General features: G+C 48.9%; 3 protein-coding genes across 3 annotated transcripts; 1 reads left to right on the top strand and 2 right to left on the bottom strand.

Moving 5' to 3' along the window:
• Positions 1 to 32: 32 nt before the first annotated feature.
• dzank1 (double zinc ribbon and ankyrin repeat domains 1) lies at positions 33 to 10,472 on the bottom strand. Its single transcript, XM_030351069.1, has 20 exons — positions 10,025 to 10,472; positions 9,189 to 9,342; positions 8,446 to 8,536; positions 8,250 to 8,331; positions 8,018 to 8,121; positions 7,407 to 7,474; positions 7,033 to 7,150; positions 6,750 to 6,863; positions 6,447 to 6,542; positions 5,143 to 5,250; positions 4,472 to 4,621; positions 4,119 to 4,362; positions 3,861 to 3,964; positions 3,693 to 3,782; positions 2,937 to 3,036; positions 2,330 to 2,388; positions 2,169 to 2,243; positions 1,562 to 1,689; positions 1,103 to 1,177; positions 33 to 681 (listed from the first exon to the last, which is right to left on the bottom strand). Exons 1-20 carry the CDS (start codon positions 10,131 to 10,133, stop codon positions 486 to 488), a joined length of 2,265 nt encoding a protein of 754 aa, XP_030206929.1. The 5' UTR covers positions 10,134 to 10,472; the 3' UTR covers positions 33 to 485.
• Positions 10,473 to 11,579: 1,107 nt separating this feature from the next.
• Positions 11,580 to 15,947, top strand: polr3f (polymerase (RNA) III (DNA directed) polypeptide F). The gene is made up of 9 exons (XM_030351081.1): positions 11,580 to 11,775; positions 12,128 to 12,245; positions 12,395 to 12,462; positions 13,355 to 13,422; positions 13,747 to 13,859; positions 14,162 to 14,305; positions 14,880 to 14,987; positions 15,448 to 15,639; positions 15,766 to 15,947. Exons 1-9 carry the CDS (start codon positions 11,714 to 11,716, stop codon positions 15,841 to 15,843), a joined length of 951 nt encoding a protein of 316 aa, XP_030206941.1. The 5' UTR covers positions 11,580 to 11,713; the 3' UTR covers positions 15,844 to 15,947.
• Positions 15,945 to 18,042, bottom strand: rbbp9 (retinoblastoma binding protein 9). Its single transcript, XM_030351083.1, has 5 exons — positions 17,842 to 18,042; positions 17,527 to 17,569; positions 17,316 to 17,418; positions 16,841 to 16,926; positions 15,945 to 16,417 (listed from the first exon to the last, which is right to left on the bottom strand). The coding sequence occupies exons 1-5, from the start codon at positions 17,935 to 17,937 to the stop codon at positions 16,194 to 16,196; spliced, it is 552 nt and encodes a 183-aa protein (XP_030206943.1). The 5' UTR covers positions 17,938 to 18,042; the 3' UTR covers positions 15,945 to 16,193.
• Between the last annotated feature and the right edge of the window lie 2,034 nt (positions 18,043 to 20,076).

Consider the following 20,076-nt stretch of genomic DNA (forward strand, 5'->3'; position numbering starts at 1 on the left):
TCAGACTGTGCTGTGGTCGGAGGTCAGTATGATAGAAGTTATATGTATTTTAATATTTCTAAAAAACATCTGTCCCAACAAGAGAAATAACAAGTTACAAAGATTACATATGCAGAGAGGTGTTAATTTCAGTTGTAATTTAACACTTAAGCCAGCAGAAGTTAACCACCAACAGCTTTCTTCATTTCTAAACCCAAGTACACTTTGAGTTCAAAGTGCTGCGCTCCATCTGTCGCCTGGATCCTGAAGGCCAAACCCAGCGTCCTCGTGTGTTCAGTTTATCTGACTGTTGATACATGCTTCTGTTTCCATGGTGCGGGTGATGTCACCGATAGTGGAGCACACACTTCTGTAGAACCACCCTACCACAGCTGCCCTTCAGCCTGGTTCACCCTCCTGTCCGACCGGCCCTCGCTATGATGTCATCATGCGGTCCTCTGGGCAGCAGTTTATCCCCGACTGTCGATCGGTCCTGTCGGTGAGGGTCAGCCGCTGCTGCTGCTGCTGCTGGCGGTGGCTGTGGGCTCCAGGCTGATCCTGGCCGGGTTCGGCAGCAGCGTGCCCAGCAGGGTGTGTCCCAGCTGGGCCGCGAGAAGCTGCACCATGGGGGGGCAGCCGCAGGTCAGGGAGAGGTCGTACGGCGTGTCGCCCTGAGCGTTCCTCTTCATCCGGGCTCTGCACCTGTGATGGGAAGCGCACCCCGTCAGACAGGAAGCACACCCCGTCAGACAGGAAGCGCACCCCGTCAGACAGGAAGCGCACCCCGTCAGACAGGAAGCGCACCCCGTCAGACAGGAAGTACAACCCGTCAGACAGGAAGTACACCCCGTCAGACAGGAAGTACACTGCGTCAGGCAGGAAGTACACTGCGTCAGACAGGAAGTACACCACGTCAGGCAGGAAGTACTGCCTGACAGACAGGAAGCATCCCTAGGCATAAAGGTAGTACATCTAGCCAGAGAGGAAGAATGCCTTTCACACAGGAAGTAAACTCATCACACAGAAAGTACATTCAGTCCAACGGGAAGAACACACCGTCACACAGGATGTACACCTCGTCACCAGGAGTACATTTGAAAGACAAAACAAAGGTGTGTGTTACCCCAGCAGGACTTTAGCAGACTGCAGGCCTCCAGAGCCCTGCGATGCTGCCTCGTGGAGAGCAGTGTTCTTGAACCTGCAACACAAACGCACTTAAAGGTGCTGCAGCTTAGAGTCAAGTGTTCTAAAGAGAGGGAGAACGACTAACTACTAAGCAACCAAAACAACATGCCCTCCCTCTCTACGTTTCTTCGCCCTTGAGTAGTGTTGAATTACACACACCTGTGATTGACACGTACGACTTACGTACTGCACCATTGATAATACTAGTTTATATATTATCCTTCCCTACAGCACCTTTAATACTACTAGTATATATTGAATCATACCTACAGCACCTCTAACAGTACTAGTTTATACATTAAATCGTATACAGACCAGCAGGTAAAAAGTATCAAAAACACCTTTGGAGGCAGGTAGGTGTATGTGTGTATCACTGTGTGTGTGTGTGTCCTCTTACGGCCCAGACTGTTGGTTGACATCGGCTCCTCTCTGTACCAGGACAGGGATGATGTCGGGGCGTCCGTTCACTACGGCAACCACCAGGACGGATTGCCCCTCACTGTCCTGACACATCGGGTCTGCCCCCTGTCAATCATTATAGGTCAAGTCTTAAAGGCGGGGTCTCACCTTAAAGGTGAGGCCTCACTTAAAGCTGGGTTCTCTCTTAAAGGGGAAGTCTCCCCTTAAAGTTGGTGTCTGTCTTATATGTGTGGTCCCACTTAAAGGTGTAGTCCTTAAAAAGTCAATTTAAAAGTACATGTATTTATTTTATTCATTGGTGACGTATTTCGTTATATGTTACGGTTGTGCATAAAAGTGGGGTCTTTCCTATAGGTATAGTTCTTCCTTAAAGGCGGGGTCTTCCCTATAGGTGTCGTTTTTCCTTAAAGGTGGGGTCTCTTCCTATAAGTAGAGTTTGTCCTTAAAGGTGGGGTCTCTCCCTACAGGTAATGTTCGGGCTTAAAGGTGGGGTCTCTCCTTAAAAGTAACATTTATGCTTAAAGTTTGGGTCTCTCCTTAAAGTTAAAGTTAGTCCTTAAAGGGGCGGACAGGGTGTTGGTCACCTGGTCGAGGAGTTGCTGCACCACAGCTACGCCGCCCTGCCCCCCCGGGCCGACCTCCTTCAGCAGCAGGCCGTCCTGCAGAACAAATCAAGCGCTCTATGAAAGACTCTGTTTCCATGGTGTTGAAGGACTGTTGTTGCTGAGCAACAACCGTCACCTACCAGGGGCTTCTGGGTAGTCTGCAAGCGGGGCTTGGGCCGGGGTGCTGGTTGCTTCTTTCCTGCCAATCAGAACATCAGAATACACTGTTAGAGCTACATGTAGAGATACATATATAGCTACAGGTAGAGCTACAGGTAGAGCTATAGGTAGAGCTACAGCTAGAGATACATGTAGAGCTACAGGTAGAGCTACAGGTAGAGACACAGGTAGAGCTACAGCTAGAGATACATGTAGAGCTACAGGTAGAGCTACAGGTAGAGATACAGGTAGAGCTACAGGTAGAGCTACAGCTAGAGATACAGGTAGAGAAACAGGTAAACAGTTAGGGCTACAGATAGACAGGTAACATACAGGTAGACAGGTAGAGCTAGTTAGAGCTACAGGTAGACAGAGCTACAGGTAGAGCTACAGGTAGACAGGTAGAGCTATACAGGTAGACAGGTAGAGCTAGTTAGAGATACAGGTAAACAGTTAGGCCTACGGGTAGAGCTACAGGAAGAGCTACATGTAAACAGTTAGAGCTACAGGTAGACAGAGCTACAGGTAGACAGGTAGAGCTACAGGTAGACAGGTAGAGCTACAGGTAGTCTGGTAAGGTATCCTCACCCAGACTGGTAGGGTTGATCCCAGGGTTCTGTCCCTCTGTAACGCTGCTCAGGGTCTGGGTTTGGTCCGGGCTCTCCCCAGCACGCCTCTCTCTGCTAGCCTGCACAACCAAGAAAACAGTCTTCAGCCCGACCAGGACCCCTACCGGGACCCCTACCAGGACCCTTACCAGGACCCCTACCGGGAACCCTACCAGGACGCCTACCAGGACCCTACCAGGACCCCTACCAGGACCCCGACCGGTACCCCGACCGGGCCCCTACCGGGACCCCTACCGGGACCCCGACCAGGACCCCTACCGGGACCCCTACCAGGACCCCTACCAGAACCCCGACCGGTACCCCGACCGGGACCCTGACCGGGACCCCTACCGGGACCCCTACCGGGACCCCTACCAGGACCCCGACTGGTACCCCGACCGGGACCCTGACCGGGACCCCTACCGGGACCCCTACCGGGACCCCAACCAGGACCCTGACCAGGACCCCGACCGGGACCCCTACCGGGACCCCTACCAGGACCCCTACCAGAACCCCGACCGGTACCCCGACCGGGACCCTGACCGGGACCCCTACCGGGACCCCTACCAGGACCCCTACCAGGACCCCTACCGGGACCCCTACCAGGACCCCGACCGGTACCCCGACCGGGACCCTGACCGGGACCCCTACCGGGACCCCTACCGGGACCCCGACCAGGACCCTGACCGGGACCCCGACCAGGACCCTGACCGGGACCCCGAACAGAGGGACTCACCTGGGTGCCCGGGGGCTCCGGCCCCCCCAGCAGGAAGCTGAGCCTTAGACTCACTTCGAAGTCGTCCTCCTTGATCACAACGGTCGCCATCTGGGAGAGAGAGTGAGCCTGTGAGTGTGTGTGTTGTGCATGTGTTGTGCGTGTGTGTGTGTGTGTGTGTGGTCTCACCCGCCCCATCCGAGGCTCCCCCAGCAGCGTTCTGAAGTGGGGGTTGTTCTGGGCGTAGGCGCGCAGGTGAGCACACACATGATCTACCTGCTGCCTCCAGTACCCTGAAACGCATCCGCATCCTTCAATCAATTGTATTTATCGTCAAATATAGTATAATTTATTATTAATTATTAATTACCTAATTTAGGTTGAGTTTATTATATTGATCATTTAATATAGTATGTAGTTATATGAAGACGTAAATGTGTCGTCCACCTCTTCCCGGGCTCACTGCAGTGAGTAGTGGCCTGCGAGGCGCTGCCTGCTCCGCCAGCTCCCTCTGCTGGTGACTCTTCTGTAGTTCAGCGCCAGACGGGTAGAACAGACCCACTGTCTGGGTTTGCCGGTCCTCGGTGGGCGGGGCTCTGGCCCGGGTGGGCGTGGCCTGTGAGGTGCTGTGGGAGGAGTTTGGGGAGCGCAGGGACCGCCAGGTGACTCCATTGGCGGTCAACCGTGACCCCTGGGAACATGAATGCGTTAATCTTTAAAGGTAGTACTCCACACAATGACTCTTGGTATTGCTAGTTGTAGTACTAGTAGTCGTTTTGGCTGTAGCGTGTATAACAGACCTGTGGGGGTGCCCCCCGTGCAGGGACAGAGGAGGCGTGGCTTCGTGGGGGGGCGACCAATAGGAGGCCGCATGCGGAGCAGTAGGAGGCGTAGGGGTGGCTGCTGGCGCCACAGCCCCCGCATAACACACTGCTCAGAGGGTGGGAGGGCTACACACACACACACACACGCGCGCACGCACGCACGCAGGCAGGCAGGCAGGCAGGCACGCACGCACGCACGCGCACACAACCACACACGCACACGCACACAGACGCACACGGCGGTTAGGGGGGATTGGTTGGCTAGTCTGAGTCTGTAGAAGGTCGACCCGTTGTTACATGATCGGTGGTCGAATGTTATGTGGTGAGTGAAATGGTAGTTGTGCGGTACTTGGTTAGAGTTAGGGAGTAGTATTGGGTGGTAGGTAGAGGTGGTTGGTGGTGGTTAGAGGTAGTTTTCCAGCTAGTTAGAGGCAGTTAGAGGTAGTTGGTGGTAGTAGCAGGTAGTTAAAGGTAGTTCCAGGTAGTTAGAGGTAGTCGGTAGTAGTTAGAGGTAGTTCCAGCTAGTTAGAGGTAGTCAGTGGTAGTTAGAGATAGTTCCAGCTAGTTAGAGGTAGTCAGTGGTAGTTAGAGGTAGTTCCAGCTAGTTAGAGGTAGTTAGTGGTAGTTAGAGGTGGTTAAGGAGGTACCTTGGCGCCGCACCAGTCGCAGAACCTAGCGTCCTGGTGGTTGGTGCGCTGACACTGGGAGCAGGCCAGCCTCTGGTCGCCAGCAGGGGGCGGGGGGGGGGCCGCCGTCTGGGGCCGCACAACACAATGTAACAACACACTGTAACAACACACTGTAACCTCACAACGCACTGTAACAACACACTGTAACCTCACAACACACTAACCTCACAACACACTGTAACAACACACTGTAACCTCACAACACACTAACCACACAACACACTGTAACAACACACTGTAACAACACAACACACTGTAACAACACACTGTAACAACACACTGTAACCTCACAACGCACTGTAACAACACACTGTAACCTCACAACACACTAACCTCACAACACACTGTAACAACACACTGTAACCTCACTGTAACAACACAACACACTGTAACAACACACTGTAACCTCACAACGCACTGTAACAACACACTGTAACCTCACTGTAACAACACAACACACTGTAACAACACACTGTAACCTCACAACGCACTGTAACAACACACTGTAACCTCACTGTAACAACACAACACACTGTAACAACACACTGTAACCTCACAACGCACTGTAACAACACACTGTAACCTCACTGTAACAACACAACACACTGTAACAACACACTGTAACCTCACAACGCACTGTAACAACACACTGTAACAACACAACACACTGTAACCTCACTGTAACAACACAACACACTGTAACAACAAACTGTAACCTCACAACGCACTGTAACAACACACTGTAACCTCACAACACACTAACCTCACAACACACTGCAACCTCACTGTAACAACACAACACACTGTAACAACACACTGTAACCTCAGAACACTGTAACCTCACAACGCACTGTAACCTCACCACACACTGTAACAACACAACACACTGTAACAACACACTGTAACCTCACAACACACTGTAACCTCACAACACACTGTAACAACACAACACACTGTTACAACACACTTTAACCTCACAACACACTGTAACAACACACTGTAACCTCACAACACACTAGCCTCACAACGCACTGTAACCTCACAACACACTGTAACAACACAACACACTGTAACAACACACTGTAACCTCACAACACACTGTAACAACACACTGTAACCTCACAACGCACTGTAACAACGCACTGTAACCTCACAACACACTGTAACAACACAACACACTGTAACAACACAACACACTGTAACCTCACAACACATTGGAAAACAGTTAGCATGGTTGTGTGGGGTCGGAGGTCAGGTCTTACCCAGGCAGGAGTGGGGACGAGTCGGTTCTCACAGGTCACACAGTGGGAGATATGACCTGGGTTCACACTGCAACACACCACACACAAGACTTTGTTCTGCAATCACACACACACACACACACACACACACACACACACACACAGACACACACACACACACACACACACACACACACACACACACACACACACACACACACACACACACACACACACACACACACACACGTAGGAAATAGACATATTAGTAAACCACGTTACACTGGTACCTCCAGCTACATGCTCCTGGCTGCGGTCAGGTACCTTCAACTTGATGCGGGCTTGGGGGCGTAGTTGAGGTGGGATGGCCGCCTCACAGATCAGACAGGAAGGCGTGTTGACAGGCACCAGTGTGTTACAGACAAAACACACCCCCATCTGAAACACACAACACGTACGACAACTCCTATAAAGAACCTCATCTACCTGCACATGGCCCAAGCACATCCAACAACTTTGTTGCCTAAATGCTATCAGGTGAGGTGCTTTTTAGGTGTTTAGTGTGTGTAAGCTGTGTGGGAGGTATGTGGTGTATGAGGTGCAGTACCTGTCCTGCCTCAGTAGGGGGCAGTCTTTGTCCCGGGACGGGAGGAAGTGAGGCACCACAGTGGACACAGAACCGCGAGAATGGATCAGACGGACGATCACAAAAACACCTGGTACACCTGGACAGATATAGTACACCTGGACATATATAATACACCTGGTACACCTGGAGAGATAAAATACACAGCTGGTACACCTGGAAAGATAGAGACGACAGACAGACTACAGGTAGAGTAGACAGAGAGACAGTGGTCAGGCAGACTTCAGATAGAGTCGACAGACATACATACTACAGACAGAGCACACAGACCGACTGTGAACAGACAGACTACAGAAAGAGTAGGCAGACCGACTACAGACAGACCGGCTCGTTACCTGAGGAAGTCCGCTTCTCGCTGGACCCTAGTGCTCTGGGTGTGGCCTGTTGTGGCCTGCAGTGTCCTCTGGGAAGGTTACAGGAGGTTAGGAGGGCTGAGGGCTGCCAGGGGGCTGCATGTAGGGACGTCATGTAGTGATGTCATGTAGTGATGTCATGTAGTGATGTGATGTAGTGATGTCATGTAGTGATGTCATGTAGTGATGTCATGTAGTGATGTGATGTAGTGATGTTGTGTAGATATGTCATGTGGTGATGTGATGTAGTGATGTCATGTAGTGATTTGATGTAGGGATGTCATGTAGTGATGTCATGTAGTGATGTCATGTAGTGATGTCATGTAGTGATGTTGTGTAGTTATGTCGTGTAGTGATGTCATGTAGTGAGGTCATGTAGTGATGTCATGTAGTGATGTTGTGCAGTTATGTCATGTAGTGATGTGGTGTGGTTATGTCATGTAGTTAGTGACGCAGTGGTCATGTAGTTCGTGATGTACTTATGTCATGTAGTTATGCCATTTCGTAATTAATCTAGTTATGCCATGTAGTTAGTGATGTGGTGATGTCCTGTAGTTAGTGATGTGGTGAGGGGGGTTGGGGGGGGGGGGTACCGGTCTTGGGGGTTCTGTAGGGGGGGAGCTCTTCTGGGTCTGGGGGTCTTGGGGTCCCAGACGACCACTGAGAAACCGAGCGCCTCCAGATGATCTTAGAACATCTGAAACACACAGAACACACACAGAACACACAGAACACACACAGAACACACAGGGTCAGGGGTCACAGAACACACAGGGTCAGGGGTCACAGAACACACAGGATGTGATGTAGTACAGGATGCACCACCTTCCACAGCTGCAGGACTTTGCGGCAGAGACCGGCTGGGGGTACCCCTTCCTGTCCACTGCAGTGTCTCCTGGCCACATCCCTGTGAGGTCAGAGGTCAAAGGTTCTCTGTGTGTGGTAGTACTTTTTATGGTATCGCTAGTAATCATAGCAGTGCAGTGTATAAGTCTTTAGTAGGATATTAGAGCTGTAGTACCTTGTCTTTGAGGTCTTCCTGGCCTCTCAGCGACGTTACATTTGCCGACACCAAGAACACTTTGGTCACGGTAGAACTCTGCCTGCCATCCCTGGAGAAGGGGGGGAGAAGGGGGGGGGGCATTATTTCATAATAATATTTTTTATTCATCAATTCACCTGGTGATAGCTGGGTTAATGAGTTAATGAAGGCCTCACCTGGTTACAGCTGGGTTAATGAGTTAATGAAGGCCTCACCTGGTTACAGCTGGGTTAAAGAGTTAATGAAGGCCTCACCTGGTTACAGCTGGGTTAAAGAGTTAATGAAGGCCTCACCTGGTTACAGCTGGGTTAATGAGTTAATGAAGGCCTCACCTGGTTACAGCTGGGTTATTGAGTTAATGAAGGCCTCACCTTGTTACAGCTGGATTAATGAGTAAATTAAAGCCTCACCTGGTGAACGCTGGGTTAATGAGTAAATTAAAGCCTCACCTGGTGACAGCTTGGTTAATTGGTTAATGAAGGTCTCAACTGGTGACGGCTGGGATAATGAGTTAATGGAGGGCTCAATTGGTGACTGCTGGGTTAATTGGTTAATGAAGGCCTCACCTGGTTACAGCTGGGTTAATTGGTTAATGAAGGCCTCACCTGGTCACAGCTGGGTTAATTGGTTAATGAAGGCCTTACCTGGTCAGAGCTGGGTTAATTGGTTAATGAAGGCCTCACCTGGTTACAGCTGGGTTAATTGGTTAATGAAGGCCTCACCTGGTGACAGCCACAGCCTTGACGGAGACCTTCCCTGGGGGGAGGAGGAGGGCTCCGCTGTACCTCATGGTGGAGTTCTCCCCCCCTCGCACTGTCCGCCACGCCTCGGGACTACTACCATCCAGAGTGTAGAAGATCTGCACATCTGTAGAGTCTACACACACACACACACACACACACACACACACACACACACACACACACACACACACACACACACACACACACACACACACAGGCAGTCAGGAGCACTGTCTGTGTGTGTTACTGGTGTTGTGTCCTGTGGAGTCTGTAGCAATAACACCTTCTCTGACTGTCCTGTGGAGTTTGGGGAGGAAGGAGGTGCAGGCTGGGGGAGGTAGGGGGAGCAGCTGGGGGGGGGTAGGAGGAGGAGCATGCTGGGGGGGGGGGGGTAGGAAGAGGAGCAGGCTGGGGGAGGTATAGGAGGTGCAGGCTTGGGGAGGTAGGGGGAGCGGTTGATGTGACCCTTCATAAAGTGTTTCTTCTCATTAACTCAATTGCTACTTACGGTTTTTATGTGGTACTTATTTTGACACAGACTATTATGAACCTTTAAGAATGTTTCTCAACTCTGACCCGATGAAGACAAACTTTCTGAATGAGAGGACTCATGACAGATAAACCCTTGGACTACGGGTGAATGCAAAGATTGGACCATTAGCAGCGTTATTTGCTAATGCCATTGCTTGGCTGGTCGATTTTCCCATCCTGCTGACACAAACACAACATAAAGATAGTTTTGGAAGAAAATAAAACAGTGAAGTAAGAAGTATTTGAAGAAGACAAGAACGTAGTAAAGAAGGATTTGTCTGTACCTGATTTCATCTCAACAGGTGTTGCGGTGTCCACCTCATGCCCTGCCCTTCCGTGACCCGGCGCGCGGAGGGGTATGAGGCGCGGAGCTGCGACCGAACCCGCTGCCATGGTTATAGGATCCGACCCATCATGTAGGGACCACTCGCTCTACTTTAATATCCAACGTTACTAATATGAATGAGTCCGCTTCTTTGGTTAGAGTTTGATTAGGTTTTCACTGTCCCACCGCCTCACTCGTCGCCTGGCAACGCACCATGCTACCCCAAACAACTCCGTAGCAACGGGTGTTCGTTAGTTTTGTCAAGCAAGACGCGGCGGAGTTTGTACCAAAAGAAGCACCGACATGTCGAGCTCCGCTCACCCGTTCTGCGCTTTACATTACGAACGATAACTAGAAATTGAAAAAGCAAGAGAAAGTTTGACGTCTGGTTGGTTTTTATAGAGATCCTAAAACGCAAATTTGAAGTGTTTTAAGTATTGTCATTAAAGTATTATTATTGTGTTGTTTTTTTTGTTTTTTTTAAATATCACCTAATCCTAATACCGGTATGTGCGTATGTTGTTCGTTTGTAATCGGTTACCTGTTACAATCAGTTACTGAAAAAAGATCGCACTGTTCCATTAACAGACAGACAAACTACCGATTTTTTTTCCCCCTTCTAATACACTGGTTTGGCTTGGCTCGAATCGACGCAGTAGCCCAGCGCAGCTGGGATTTGCATCTCCATTACCACAGGTTTACCTGCATGAAGGTGTGCTCTAAATTGGTATCGTTTTGAGTCGATGACAAAACAACAAAAACACTGTTATTGTGTTCAGTTGTATACTATAGCCTGTCGTCAAATGTGATTGGCTCTTTTACAGACATTCTATATCACAAATGTCACAAATGTTACAACAATGTCACAAATGTTACAACAACTAAACATTTGTTCAAAGATTGTTGGACAACCACTTCAGGAGCTGTATACTTCCACGTATGACAACAGCATGCTGAGGTTGGCAAAAAACATCACCTCAAACACTAGTCATGTTTTGTATAGTGAATACAGGTTATTGCCCTCAGGAAGGAGATACGCGGTACCACTTTTCAAGAAGGTTAGACTAAAAAAGTATTTTGTCCATCAATCGACTTTGATGCTAAACCGGAGATAGGCGAAGTGGTGGACAATGTGCTCTCGACTATCTTTACCCATGTATGATGTCAATTTGTTTGTTTGTTTGTGTTTCAATGTGTCATGTCAATGTGTGTCATTCATGTTTTCTGTTTTTACATGCAACGGCTGCTGGGTCGCAAGACAAATTTCAGCACTGCTGACGAATAAAGTTCATATCATATCATATCTGTGGTTTTGTGAATAATATCAATTCAAGCTTTTGAGAACTATAGCCAAACTGCGTGCATGGCGATGCTCATCTGACACAATAACTATTATGCAATTATAGTGCATGTTACAAGTGAAATGTTTTGTTTTTGTGCTGAAGAAGGAACATTAATAAATGGCAACAATATAATAACGGCCTGCGCGTTATGATCAGGCACTTTTTCGGACTGCTCATTTAGGCCCCCACACTCGCATCTTCCACTCTGACGTAGCAGTGTTGATATTGCACATGCTTTACAACTAAAAGCTGTTCACAACTGAAGACCTTCATCACTCCATACGGACAGTACCGAACACGGTACAATGGCCGACGCCAAAGTGAAGAAGGAGTGTGACCCTGCTGATGCTGCGGTGATTGAAAACAGGTCAGTCATTCATTGAACTACTTATGCTATCCGTAGCTTCATGATGCTACACTGCTCTGTTGATGGAGGTTTAGTCTGAGTTGCCATAACAAATCTACTTTATTATGGACTGTTCTTTGTGTAATTCCATATAGTTTAACGTAAAAGGCTAGCCTAGTTATACCCGATATAAAAATGAATACGTTTTTATGCCTCATCTATTTAAATAGCCCCTATTGTGTACAGTTTAGTAGCTACACTGAAAATGTATTTGACACTTCAGTGCTTAAAGGGTTAATTAATGGTGCTGTTAGGTATGGTTTAATTCCTCTGAGCAGGGCAGCAACTTGTAGTTGTCTCTCTCTCTCTGAAGGATCAAGGAGCTCTGTATACAGTTCCCTCAGGGGATCACGGACCAGGTGATCCAGAACGACATGCCCCACCTGGAGCCCACGCAGCGGGCCATGGTCATCAACAAGCTGCTGTCTGTGGTAGGAACCACCGGGACCACTGGGGACTGGGAGGAACACTGGGATCTGGGAGGAAGACTAGGGTCTGGGAGGAATTGTCTTGGATGAAGACTAGGGTTTTGGAGGAAGTCTAGGGTCTGAGTACTGAATACAATGTTTCTGTTGTGTAGGGTCAGTTGGACTTGCTGAGGAACAGCTCTGGTCTCCTGTATCGTATGAAGGACGCTCAGTCTGCCAGGTGAACCACAAACTCCATTGTACTGGCACTAACCCTGCCCACTCGCGTTTCCAAATCATACTAGTCATGCAAACAAGCTCTGCCTTCTAATGCGCCACCAAAGTCGTGGAGCTGCGGATGTGGACACAGCTCCTGGTGTTCTGAACAGTTTTTCTTTTTCTTCGTTTTTTTTAACGATTTATGATGACTATATGCTCTGTAAGGTGACCTTGGGTGTCTTGAAAGGCGCCTCTAAATTAAATGTATTATTATTATTTATTATTACTTCTGTTTCCAGCTGTCGCTGCCCCTAGGGGAAGGCGCTAAAGTTTAGGATTTTGATTACTGCAGTATCGACTGCCGTATTATGTTTACTGCAGTACCAGTATTATAGTAGGGTTACTGCAGAACCAGAAGTGTAGCAGTTCTACAGTATGAGCACAATTACTGAAGTACCAGGACTACAGTATGATTACTACAGTATTGTTGGAACTACTGTAGCAGTACTACAGTATAACTATAGTATCTGTATTGTTGCAGTACTTCAGTACAACTATAGTAGCTGTGTTGTTGCAGTACTACAGTAGCAGAAGTGTTGCCATACTACAGTATAACTACAGTAGCAGTAGTGTAGAAGTACTGCAGTATAACTACAGTAGCAGTAGTGTAGAAGTACTACAGTATAACTACAGTAGCGATATCACAGTAGCAGTAGTGTACATAACTGCAGTATAAACTGCAGTACTGCAGTATAATTACAGTAGAAGTAGTGTAGAAGTACTACAGTATAACTACAGTAGTGATACCACAGTAGCAGTAGTGTACATAACTACAGTATAAACCGCAGTAATACAGTATAAACTACAGTAGCAGTAGTGTAGCAGCTGACGTGTTATTTGTGCTGTCTCCCCAGTAAGATGAAAGGCTCTGACAACCAGGAGAAGCTGGTCTACCAGATCATCGAGGACGCAGGCAACAAAGGTGAGACCTTGAGATCTTTAACCTTCTTCTCTTTCGCTTTGTACGGACTTACCGAATTCATGTGTGGCGACAATAAATGAGGAGTATCACCCTGCGTCCCTCTGAAGGCTGAACACTGGGTATCTTTTTCTTTTTTTGAATCCTCTGATGGGTCAAGTCTGAACTTATGTGCGATAACATAAAAAAACACCACAGCAGCGTTGTGGGTCTCAAGGGGATAATGTTTTAGAAATACCTACTGTAGGCCTCTAGATGTTAATGAAGCTATGGTTGTCCTACTGTAGGTCTCTACATGTTAGTGAAGCTTTGGTTGTCCTACCGTAGGTATCTGGACAAGAGACATGCGATTCAAGAGCAACCTGCCCCTGACTGAGGTCAACAAGATTCTGAAGAACCTGGAGAGCAAGAAGCTGATCAAGGCCGTCAAGTCGGTCGCTGTGAGTTCAGTATATGTGTGTGTGTGTGTGTGTGTGTGTGTGGTATTCCTCTAAGAGGAAGGTGTACATGCTGTAATGTTTGTGTGGGTCGGTTGGAAGGCCTCTAAGAATAAGGTGTACATGCTGTAATCTGTGTGTGGTAGGCCTCCTAAGAAGAGTGTGAGTGTGTGTGTGTGTGTGGTAGACCTCTAAGAAGACGATGTACATGCTTTAATGTGTGTGTGTGTGTGTGTGTGGTAGGCCTCTAAGAAGAAGGTGTAGATGCTTTAATATATATGTGTGTGTGTATGTGTGTGTGGTAGGCCTCTAAGAAGAAGGTGTACATGCTGTACAACGTGCAGCCGGACCGCTCGGTGACGGGCGGGGCCTGGTACAGCGACCAGGACTTTGAGTCGGAGTTCGTGGAAGTCCTTAACCAGCAGTGCTTCAAGTTCCTGCAGAGTAAGGTGAGTCATCCTCAGGCAGGTCAACTACTTAATGTAGTTAAAGGTCCAGCGTGTAGAATTGAGTGCCATCTAGTGGTGAGGTGGCAGATTGAAACCAACTGTCTCCCCCCCCCCCACCCCCCTCCCTCTCCAATGACTACGGTTGCCTGTACTGGCCAGAATTGTGTACTGTGCCAGTAGGTACTTGCAAAACTATGTCAACGTCTATGACAGCATCAAGTGGCCGAGGTCGAGTGAGTTGGTTCCTCGATAGATTAGATCGATTCATTAAAGAGTCGGTGAACCAAATCGTTATTTTTATTTTTTGCGTAGTAATGTGTTATTTGATTATCAACTTAGTAATCTATGACATTTAATCACTTTGATCCCTAACCCCATTACTGAAATAAGACTCAAACGAGCTACTCGTGTTCAGAAGGGAGGGCTCACTACGTACTGAACTAACCAGGGGTTAGGGGATGGGCTGAACCAGGGTTAAGTGGCGGGTTAGGTGGTCGATTGGACCAGGGTTTGGTGGTGGATTGGACCAGGGTTAAGTGGTGTGTGTGTGTGTGTGTGTGTATGTGTGTTGCAGGCGGAGGTGGCCCGGGACAGTAAGCAGAGTCCGATGATCCAGAGAAACAGCTCCTTTGCCACGTCTCACGAGGTCTGGAAATACATCTGTGAGCTGGGTATTAGTAAGGTGAGTCTGCCTCTCTCCCTCTCTCAGTAAGGTGAGTCTGCCTGTCTCAGTAAGATGGGTGCCTGTCTCACTCTCAGTAAGGTGAGTCTGCCTGTCTCACTCTCTCTCAGTAAGGTGAGTATGCCTGTCTCACTCTCAGTAAGGTGGGTGCCTGTCTCACTCACAGTAAGGTTAGTCTGCCTGTCTCACTCACACAGTAGTTATATTAAAGCTAAGTGTATTGGCAGCTGTAACGATAACTATTAAATATTAGCATCTATATTAAGTATATGGGTCTAAGCATTCAAATTTAAAGCTTAGTTTTTTAGCAGCTATTTTAAAACGAAGTGTACTAAATCTAGGGGTATACAGCTCTGTTAATGCAGCTATATTAAAGCTAGGGGTATATTCAGCTATATTAAAGTTATCTACATTAAAGCTAGGGGTATGCAGCAATATTAAACCTTCTGCTTCCCGTCAGGTGGATCTGTCCATGGAGGACATCGAGACGATCCTCAACACGCTGATCTACGACGGCAAGGTGGAGATGACCATCATCGCGGCCAAGGAGGGGACGGTTGGGAGTGTGGACGGTCAGATGAAGCTGTTCCGTGGGGTCAACCCCATCATCCAGCCCACTGGCCTCGTCAAAACCCCCTGCGGACTCTGCCCGGTAAGCACTTCCTGTTCCCCTGCCCGCCCACTTCCTGAACACACCCCAACCCCTGCCTGTACATACCATCCTGTATAGCCACACATTGTGCTAGTTCTCCTAGTGTCTGAGTGTTCTGGCCCCCAGGTGTTTGACGAGTGCCACGAGGGCGGAGAGATCTCGCCGTCTCGCTGCATCTACATGACCGAGTGGTTGAACTTCTAGCGCCCTGACCTGGCCGCCATATTATTTTCTCTGTGAGGAAAAGCTTGTAAATCTGTTGTATGTATTTTTGGATTCTTGGGAATAAAAACCAAAACAAAAGGTTTCAGACTTGTGCAACTTTATTCGGATCGATTTGTTATTTTAGAAAAGGTTTGAGTCATTCAGCTGAACTGCAGCTCCTCCCTCTCCTCACAAGGCCCCTCCCCCTCTACACAAGGCCCCTCCCCCTCTACACAGGGCCCCTCCCCCTCCACAAAACGCCCCTCTCCACAGAGCCCCTCCCCCTCCACACAGGGCCCCTCCCCCTCCACACAAGGCTCGTCTTGCAGCCGTTGCCCCGGGCGACCGCATCATGCCGCTGCCTTGAGCTTTTTGACGGCAGCGATGAGCTCCGGGAACGCGGTGTTCTGGAAGTGCCCGCGGTCGGAGTAGCGGTGGAGCTCTGTCTTGAGGTTGTCGGCCACCTCCTGCTGCTCCTCCCAGGGCAGGAAGGGGTCGTCAGAGGAGCCGAACTGGACCAGGTGACCCGCGTTGCTCGAGATGCTTGACCAATCCCACGGACGATTGAAGTATCCTGAGGGACGATGACACCTTCGTTACACTATCTAACCCCTACATGCTCCTTAATGACGTCTAATGTATAACCCCGGCCTGCTCTTAAATGCCCTCTATAATGTGTTACCCCCTGCCTGCTCTTTAATTACCTTTCTCTACTCTCCAACCCCTACCTGCTCCTTAATAACTTATGTCTACTGTCTATCCCCTACCTGCTCTTTAATGACCTGTTTCTGTACTGTAACCCCAAACTGCTCCTTAATAACCCGTCTCTTTAATGTCTAACCCCTATCTGCTCCTTAATAAACCGTCTCTCCTACTGTCTAACCCCTATCTGCTCCTTAATGACCCGTCTCCGTACTGTCTAACCCCTACCTGCTCCTTAATGACCTGTCTCTGTACTGTCTAACCCCTCCCTTTATGTCTCGGTGGGTTCTCTTACCGCTGGCTCGCTCCGTCTCGTCTCCCAGGTCAGAGACGTACGCTCCCACTAGGATGATCCCAAACACCTTGTGGCTCTCTGCATACCTGAACACCACATTATTAGTATTAGTAGGATCTAATCTGATCAGTTTCACCTCCATCTCTTATCTCAGCCTTCACGATCAATTTCGTCTACATCATGAGTTTTGAGTTACATAAGTTATGCTGATATAACATGCATGTTGTGTTTCTAATCATCTCAGCTGTATGATGTCTAATATGTTGCATGTAAATCATCACTAATATGTCTCTCACATAGTTCCCGGGAAATACTGGGATAACCTTCTCCAGCAGTGCAAGTGTTTTTTACTATTCACATGTGTAATATGGATGTTATGTTATATAAGTGATGTTATAGATATTATATAGGTGATATTCTGCATAATAAGGGATCTATATGTTGTATCGGGGATGTACTGATTATGGCTCCTCACCTCAGGGCAGCAGCGGCTCCAGAGCTGTGACCGATGATAACCGTCTCCTCATCACATCCCATCTCCTCCATGAAGGGCAGCCACACACTCTCCCTGGCAGTCACTAACACACGCACGCACGCACGCACACGCACACACACTACAGTCACTAACAGTGTACACACACAGTATCTACACACACTTAAAAGGGATGCGTTCTCGTTTAACTTACCTGGGTCAGGCATATCTTTCAGGATACAGGTCATATCCGAAATCTAAGAATATACAAACGATTCGACATCATTTGGCTATAACAATTTGGTTATCCCGCAGCACATGTTTCCCGACAACGGGGTCCCCGGATTTGCTGTACAGTTGTCCTGGCTAGAGAGATCAATTATGAACTGAACACTATTCAAAACTATAATCAGGGAAGAATACAAGGTCACCGTTTCGATATTTCTGATTGACGTCGCGCTGCTGTAAAGTTGATACTGATATTACTCTGTTGCTTTGTTTTGACATGCTTCACCCGGTGTGTGTTTACCTTGTCGATCTGTTTGCGGGCCCATCCGTACCAGTTAGACCGCTCCACGTCTCCAGATCCGTTCCCCGGGACAATCACGGCTTTCCTTAGAGGCATTTCTTATTTCTGAATGAAACCACGACCGTAGTAAATCTAGTGAACTTCTCATTCAGTCGTAGTTGTAAGTGTAGCAGGAAGGTATCACGTGGAATAATGTAAGCCAATCACAACCGTCATACTGTGCAGCCAATCACGTTTGTTATATTATGCCGGTTATGGTTGGAACTAAAGTTATTCTGATTGACGTTGATAATGAATGATAGTCGAATAGAAGGGCAGCTCAGGTGCGTCACACTTGAAAAGGCACCCGTAACGACCTTTACGTTGGCTAAAATTTGATTTGAAAGCGAAACTATGTAATTATTTGTCTTTATTTATTTGTTTTTATGGAGGCCAAATGCCCTTAATTTCTCGTTTTTGTTTTTATTGTTCAGCTAGCTTTTAAACTGAAAATGTAATGTGCTGATCATTAATGTGATCAGGCCATGAATGAAAAAAGCTGTGTGCATAAGCCTATTTCGGTTTTGAATACGTTTCTTCTAATGAGGAAAGGGAGAAACCTCTCCGCCTCTCTTCCTCTCAGCGTCCCCTTTTTCGTCCTCTCAGCCTCCCGTCTACCTCCTCTCAGCCTCATCTCAGCTTAGTCCATAAAAAGGATGTGCGTGGAACTGTAGCCTCCACCACCTGCACCTCTCCCGCCTCCTCCCCTGAACCTATGCAGCCTCCACCACGTTAACCTCTCCAACTGCCGCCCACCTCTCCAGCCTCCACCCATTAACCTCGCCAGCCTCGACCACCCATTTCCAAAATGCTTGAGCAAGATGCTTTATAAAGAAGTTTTAGGATTTCAATCACACACACACAATAGACATGCATTACACACACACACACACACACGCAAAAACACAACACTTATGTTTCATAAAAAGTTGGCTAAAGTGAGATACACCCACAGAGGAGGAGGGAGAGGGAGGGTGAGAGGGGAGATAATGGGTGTTTTTCTTGTTAAAAGAATGACATCACTTGGTAACCCTGAGAGAGAGGGGGGGGGGGGGGGAGAACATTCTGTAGCTTCACTCCAAACCCCGCCCCTCTGACAGGAAAAGATGACATCATATTTCCCCTCTGGTGTTCTGACAGAGCAACAAGGTCTCTCTCTCTCTCTCTCTCTCTCTCTCTCTCTCTCTCTCTCTCTCTCTCTCTCTCTCTCTCTCTCTCTCTCTCTCTCTCTCTCTCTCTCTCTCTGTCTCTCTCTCCAGATGTTGCCCTGGTGCAGTAGAGCAAGGCAGCAGCTGTGGTCAGGTCTCCTCCAGTAGTGGTTCTGTTCTGAGCCCAGCGACACAGAGCCGGGCCTGGGGTCGCGACCCCGCCATGTCAGAGGGGGGATGGGTGCGTAGGATCCAGCCGTTTGTAATCGGGACCAGGCTGTCCGCCCCGCCAGACCCCCAGGACCAAGGAGAACCCAGCTGGTCTCCCTGTCCCACTGGACGCGCCGCATCAGACCGGAGCTGCTCCACCGGGCTGGAGGAAGAGGAGGAAGAGGAGGAGGACTCCCTGTCTCCGGCCTACTCCTCCTCACGCTCTATCAGGAAGATAGCCATATGCAGGGGGGGGCAGCCTGGACCTCTAGACCCGAGAGAGGCAGATCCTGGAACTCCAGACCCTGGACCTCTAGACCCTAAAGAGACAGACCCTGGATCTCTAGACCCTAGAGAGGCAGATCCTGGAACTCCAGACCATGGACCTCCAGACCCTAAAGAGACAGACCCTGGATCTCTAGACCCTAGAGAGGCAGATCCTGGAACTCCAGACCATGGACCTCCAGACCCTAGAGACAGAAGACCTCCAAACCCTGGACCTTTCGACCATAAAGAGACGGGAACTCCAGACCCTAGAGACACAAGACCTCCAAACCCTGGACCCCTGGACCCTAGAGAGACCGACCCTGGACCTCAGGACCCTAGAGAGCCAGACCCTGGACCTCAGGACCCTAGAGAGACCGACCCTGGACCTCAGGACCCTAGAGAGACAGACCCTGGACCCCTGGATCCTAGAGAGACCGACCCTGGACCTCAGGACCCTAGAGAGCCTGGCCGGGGAGAGCCAAGGGGTGTCCAGGCATCATGGGAGGATCAGCCTAGAGGATGGCGGAGGGCCACGGTCTCAGCAGTGGAGGAGGAGCTCCGTCCCGCTGAG

Source organism: Gadus morhua, chromosome 3, assembly GCF_902167405.1.
Source record: "Gadus morhua chromosome 3, gadMor3.0, whole genome shotgun sequence".
In the NCBI taxonomy this organism is placed as follows: Eukaryota; Metazoa; Chordata; class Actinopteri; order Gadiformes; family Gadidae; genus Gadus; species Gadus morhua.

Coding starts and splice junctions, on each gene's coding strand:
- dzank1 (XM_030351069.1), bottom strand. CDS start 10,133: ATGGCAGCGGGTTCGGTCGCAGCTCCGCGCCTCATACCCCTCCGCGCG. Junction 9,343..10,024: donor ACCTGTTGAGATGAAATCAG/GTACAGACAAAT, acceptor GTGTGTGTGTAG/ACTCTACAGATGTGCAGATC. Junction 682..1,102: donor TCTGCTAAAGTCCTGCTGGG/GTAACACACACC, acceptor TTCCCATCACAG/GTGCAGAGCCCGGATGAAGA.
- rbbp9 (XM_030351083.1), bottom strand. CDS start 17,937: ATGCCTCTAAGGAAAGCCGTGATTGTCCCGGGGAACGGATCTGGAGAC. Junction 17,570..17,841: donor CCCGCAAACAGATCGACAAG/GTAAACACACAC, acceptor GTATATTCTTAG/ATTTCGGATATGACCTGTAT. Junction 17,419..17,526: donor GAAAGATATGCCTGACCCAG/GTAAGTTAAACG, acceptor TGCGTGTGTTAG/TGACTGCCAGGGAGAGTGTG.
- polr3f (XM_030351081.1), top strand. CDS start 11,714: ATGGCCGACGCCAAAGTGAAGAAGGAGTGTGACCCTGCTGATGCTGCG. Junction 12,463..13,354: donor AAGGACGCTCAGTCTGCCAG/GTGAACCACAAA, acceptor CTGTCTCCCCAG/TAAGATGAAAGGCTCTGACA. Junction 13,423..13,746: donor CGAGGACGCAGGCAACAAAG/GTGAGACCTTGA, acceptor GTCCTACCGTAG/GTATCTGGACAAGAGACATG.